Source organism: Schistocerca serialis, chromosome 4 (assembly GCF_023864345.2).
Source record: "Schistocerca serialis cubense isolate TAMUIC-IGC-003099 chromosome 4, iqSchSeri2.2, whole genome shotgun sequence".
Classification (NCBI taxonomy): Eukaryota; Metazoa; Arthropoda; class Insecta; order Orthoptera; family Acrididae; genus Schistocerca; species Schistocerca serialis.
Window position 1 is genome coordinate 484,910,099 of NC_064641.1, and position 6,000 is coordinate 484,916,098.

General features: G+C 42.0%; 1 protein-coding gene across 1 annotated transcript in view; it reads left to right on the forward strand.

Annotated features, from left to right (window-relative positions):
• LOC126474567 (cuticle protein 38-like) overlaps window positions 1-5,507 on the forward strand; it is a 32,775-nt gene extending 27,268 nt beyond the window's left edge. The window contains exon 3 of the mRNA XM_050102044.1: window positions 5,428-5,507. Coding sequence (XP_049958001.1) covers window positions 5,428-5,436 — 9 coding nt within the window. The 3' untranslated portion in view covers window positions 5,437-5,507. The remainder of the gene's footprint in view (window positions 1-5,427) is intronic.
• Window positions 5,508-6,000: the final 493 nt, after the last annotated feature.

Here is a 6,000-nt window from a genome sequence, read left to right on the forward strand (position 1 = left end):
GTTCTGACAGCGTATATCAGTGAAATCTCAGCACTTTTATTTTTCAAGATGAACCTAAATTGAATGCAAATTACGTAATTAATAATTTACTGCATTTGAGAATTTTATTACACTCACCAGAGATAATTGTGTTTATGGATCTTGCTGTTAACAGCATTAAGGTAAAAAAAGAAGGGATATAGCGCTACAGACTTGTGCCGTACGTTGTATTGAAGCCAGAGTGAGCGGTGCCTCCCGCCATCTGAAACAGCCCAAAACATTAGTAGACTACTATATACGAACGCTTCTTGTTCCTTGTTTCTGTCGTGTACACGCAACAACTGTTTTAAATACGATAAACTACCGTGTTTCCGTGAATAACATAGCGCCGGAAAGGCAATTTCAAACGTTTTTATGTTCATAAATGCGTAATTGCTGAAGTAATATGACACGTCTGGCCTCGTTAATGTAACTTATTTTTGTAGATATATTTCGAATAAACGAGATGAGAACGAAGTGATGTGCAAAGAATGCTTCCGTAATCCACTTAATACCATTTTTACCGTATTTGTATCAGTATCAAATACAACTGATACAGTTTTCAACTCGTATGATCAACATTTTTAATGCTGCAATTTGCAAAAAACGTGCAAAACATGTGCAATGACGGAAGACGCAAGGCATGCTATCGTATCTGTGCACATCATCAACGTGAAATGTCAGAGAAGAGAACGACATAGAGCAGTACCTCCATGCAGAATAGAGTTCTTGTTTTACATGTATTATATTGTCAGTGGATCAGTTTCACTGTAGTTTACACTTCTTCTCGCTTTGAAATCTTATACCTGACGCGTCATTTAGTCTCTGATCAGTACTAATAATTTACACGGTAAAAAAAGATATAATTTTTAAGCCTGTTCCAGTATTGTGCAGCACTATAAATGTGATTAAGGGAATGGTCTCAAACGCTTGGATCAGGTTAGTTGGGTATTTTGCTTTAACGTTTATGTAAGTCTGTTTTTTGTAATGATATCCTAACCTGTGTAACATATAGGCCTACCTTTCAAACAGTAAGCTATTTGCTAATTTTACCGGAATATTTCTCGCCAGTAACTCTGTCAATTTTTGAGGAATAAGGATATATATCACAATTGGAACGTATGTCTACTTTGACCATCTGCTTCAGTTCATTTTTGAATTTCATTTTGAGGTTTCCGAAATATATGCCTATACCATCGATTGTGATATACCAACAGTTGGTTAGTTAGTTAGTTCCATGTTCCAAGTGCCACATCCATGATAAATCATAATGATGTGGAACGAGTCATTTTAAATTCAGATAATTGTTTTTTTGTAAATATGTCTCCTTGCTCATCATTTATTAGATATTTGTTTTTTAATTAAAGACAGACAGATGTTAGTCCGTAATTCCTACCCATCACCATTTACACATTACAATAACAGACAGCCTTCTGAAGAGTAGGAGGAATTGTCAAATGGTTCAAATGGCTCTGAGCACTATGGGACTTACCTTCTGAGGTCATCAGTCCCCTAGAACTTAGAACTACTTAAGCCTAACTAACCTAAGGACATCACACACATCCATGCCCGAGGCAGGATTCGAACCTGCGACCGTAGCGGTCGCGCGGTTCCAGGCTGTAGCGCCTAGAACCGCTCGGCCACTTCGGCCGGCAGGAATTGTCAAAGAGAAATGTTTTCAGTTTCGTTTTAAATTTTACTTTTCTGTCTGTCAGGCACTTTATATCACTGGGCAAGTGATCAAAACTTTTGATTGTATAAGTGATCAAAACTGTTGGTTACAACATTCTGGATCGCTATTTGTTCTACAGACAACCTTAATGTGGCGTAAAGAATATCTTTTTTTCCTTCTGGTATTGTAATTATGTATATCATTGTGCTTGTCGAGGTGCAGTGGATTATTTGCAATAAAATTCATGAGGGAATAACTGTACAGTGGAGCGGACAGACTGCTTCTCGCAAGCTGAGCAGTAGGGAAGCATTCACGTAAATTTTCGGCCAAAGCCTTCTTCAGAAACAAGGCAAGGTACACACACAGACACATTCGATAATCATAAACACAAAACACACACACACACACACACACACACACACACACACACACACACACACACACACATATATATATATATATATATATATATATATATATATATATATAAAGAGATTAAAAACTCGTTTCGATAGCTTAAGATACCATCCGCATTCACGACGCAGTTAATCGATCTGTAGAAGACAGATTAAGCGCAATTTATTCTTGGATGACCTATTTGATGACACTGATGTCGGTGTTCTTTGCTGCCAGAATAACAAGTTCGCAAAGTCACTGAGGATTTTTGTAATCTCGAGAATTGCAGCACTGTCTTTGTTGCAGTCGATATCACAGGAAAGCGGCTACATTGTTGTTATTAGGAATGTGTGTCGACTGGTCCCAGCGGAGGTTCGAGTCCGCCCTCGGGCATGGGTGTGTGTGTTTTTCCTTAGGATAATTTAGGTTAAGTAGTGTGTAAGCTTAGGGACTGATGATCTTAGCAGTTAAGTACCATAAGATTTCACACACATTTGAACATTTTTTTAATTTCCGCCTTCGTACAAATTTTCACTTGTCGTTTGAGTCTACATACAAATTCTAAAGTGGGTTTTAATTGCAGATTCATACAGATACTTGGGAGGAGGAACACATTCTGTTAGAAATCAGTGAAGGCACGTTTAGGGACAGTGGATGTAACATAATAAGAAACTAAATCTACTCATCGTCACATATGCTATGTACGCCATTATCTGGCAAATATAGCATACAACTTCTAAGACTTCAACATGGGAACAGCACCCACTAATCTCTCTGCTGTCATCAAGTTGTGGTGATATCCAGTACGCGATCAAGTGCAAGGTGGGCGTACAGTTACAAATTAAACATAGACGCGGTGGGCTGACCTAGTCTGCCGCGGCGGTCAGCTTCGGATTCGCAATCTGCAAACGCTGAACCAGAGCGCAAAGTGGATCAAGAGCACCGTCTGAGGGAGCTGTGGCCGTGTCGCAGGCAGAGGACGAGGGCGTGGCTCGCAGGCCCCACAGCTACCGCCCGCTATATATACCGACGGCGAACCTGGCTGCGGCACCTGTTGCTCTCGCCGGACAACTCCCATCACAACATGTACAAGCTGGTGAGTTGCCTGCGCGATGACATACACTTCCGAGTGACTCAGGCCATTACTTCCCTTCTCTTGCTTCTTCAACGGTTTCCCTATGCTATGGCACTCTTTCTATCAGAAAAAAACATACTTTTGAACAGTCAACACATATGAAGAGTAGTTATACAGTTTAGACTATCACCTCCAAAAGAAGTAAAGTTATGTAATTAATGTCTATAGTATGGTGCACAGTGCAATCCCCGCGCCACAGCACTTCGGTACGCTGCTAGAACAGCCAAAACGAAATGGTGCAGCACATCTACACTTCACCAGAGGGTTCTGACATGTGACTGCAATAAAACAAAAAGTTATTTACGTAACTTTTTTATGTAATAATTAAAACTGTATGAGTCCCTCGTATTCTAGTACGTATCTGTCCAGGACGTTTCGCTTCTACTGCCTCTTACTAGGCAAAGTTTTTGCTTCTGAACGTATTAGCACGTGTTTCTGTTTCTTACAAACACTTCCATTCGATGTTTTTGTTTCTCTTTCTTTCTGTTACGTCTCGTCTTCAGTCAGAGAGGCAGCACTGCGATGGAGATGTTGCTTACGCTTTTGTTGTGACTACGGTTCCAAAACCCAGCCTGTTTCTAGCAGCATTTATGTCAGCTGAAACTGTAAACCTCTCTTCGTTTCCCCATTTTGTAATTGCTATTGGAAATATATTCTCGTCTCGTCCTCTACGGCAGCTTTGTTTCTTAGCTAAATATCAATGCCAGATGGTGAAAATCTCTTTCACCCTTTGTTTAGGTATCTTCAGCTGCACCACTCGACATTTTGTGTCTTGGTATGCCAAACATTCCTGATGCCACAGTGTATGCTTTCTTTCTACGTAGCAGAAGTTTTGCTACCAATTTCTTCATCGCTTTGTCTCTCTCTGCTACCAGTATAATTGCCGCTTTATTTAATTTAAAATTCAAATTTAGCCCTGACTAACGTGTAAATTGAATTTAACAGATATTACCCGCTTTGAGGGAGAATAGTTGAATTGAGCTGGGAGGTGTCAGTTTGTGTGTCTTCTCGTAGCATGTAATTTTAACATTGACACGAATTAGTTGCAAGAACGAAAAACTGGACGAAGGTGTAGCAAGTGGAATGTATCGATATGTATTGCTCCTGAAGTTCAGTTGGTATCTAACAACAGCTGGTGTTTTATAAAAGCTGGATGTCAATATTGGATCGCAGTCCGTTGCTCGTATAAGTCGAGAAGTTTTAGTACACTAATCATATGGGAATAGCGAAAATTTCATTCAATGCGATCCAGGGGAAGGATAAAACAGATATTCACCAGACGATTTATTTTCCGGAAAAGGGGCCTTTATGCCAAGTTAAATAGATTGACATTAGCAGTTAGCAGCTATGATGGAGATTGTACAACCTTATACAATGAGTGCCGAAGTCTCTCCCCCTCTCCCCTTCCTTACTCCCCTCATCCCCCCAACCCACACACCCATACAGTCACAAAAATAATATGGGTAGCTTCCTACTATTTGTAGGACATTGTAAGGTCTGTATTCAGAAATTCCATTTTACTTCATTTTCTTCGTACTTCTGTCGAATAACTTATCTCAGCTGTTGGTGCATATTAACCTTTATTTAGGGTTACTGTCTCTATGTCTCCTTTCTGAAGCAACCGGAACAAATCCACAGTTGTGGACGAAAAAAATGCTTGAATTGCTGTGTTCAGTGCAGTTTTTTGCCTCTTACAGTAATTTTCATCCATAGCCATTTGGTGATGTAATGCACAGATCACAGCCGAGGTCGCGTATCAATCGATTTATTTTGGTTGGCTTCCCTCTACACAGACGACTATGTTCATGTATTTATAACTCTACTCCCACCATGTTGCAAGTGAATAGCTCCTCTTGCAACCACTGCCAACACGGCCTCCTGTCGAGCTCTGAAATACGCGTTGTCGCAGGTGATCCTTCTGTGCGCCGTGGCCGCCGCCCACGCCGGCTACCTGGGAGGCTACGCCGCCCCCGCTGTTGCCGTGGCCGCCCCCGCCGTGGCTGTGGCCCACGCCCCCGTGGCCGTGGCGCCCGCCGCCTCCTCCATCGCCAACACGTACAGGATCTCGCAGACGGCCCGCGTCCTGGCCGCCCCCGCTGTCGCTGCCGCCCCCGTGGCCTACGCTGCCCCCGTGGCCTACGCCGCCCCCGCCGTCCACGCCCCTCTGGCCTACGCCGCCCCTGCTGTCGCTGCTCCCATCCTCAAGGTGCACTGAGAAGGGCAAATGTCAGTGATGTATCATCCATTCTGACTCATCGTTATTTAATAAAGACATCATAAACAGAATATATTTAATCTATGCTTCGCTATTCCTTCTCTCCATTACTCCAGTCCTGTAGTTGTCCTAAATCGTAGTTAAGCCAAGGTAAAACACTGTTACTTCTTAAGCTAATATAAATCGTGAAACCTCGAACAGGAAGCAACGAACACCAGGGGGTAGGCGGCGAAATCACGTAAGTGGTGCAGTCACCCAGTACTGGAGAAATACTGCTATGTTTAATATTTATCTGTAGTGGAACCTAACGATGGCTAAGCAGTTCAGGCAGCAACAATGGACACACAGATAATATGGCACAACACAATGTTCTTTGAGTACCCAACGGGCATGTGGAAACATGACGTAATGTCTTGGTAGCTGCTCTGTATGTGTCGAATCTGAAATTTTGACGATTTGTGAGGGTACGATTTATTCGGTTTCTTACCACAACTGCCGTTTTTTCTGTGAAAATATCTTCACAACAGAGTAAAATTCTGTACTGTGCAAAATGCGGTTTCTCGT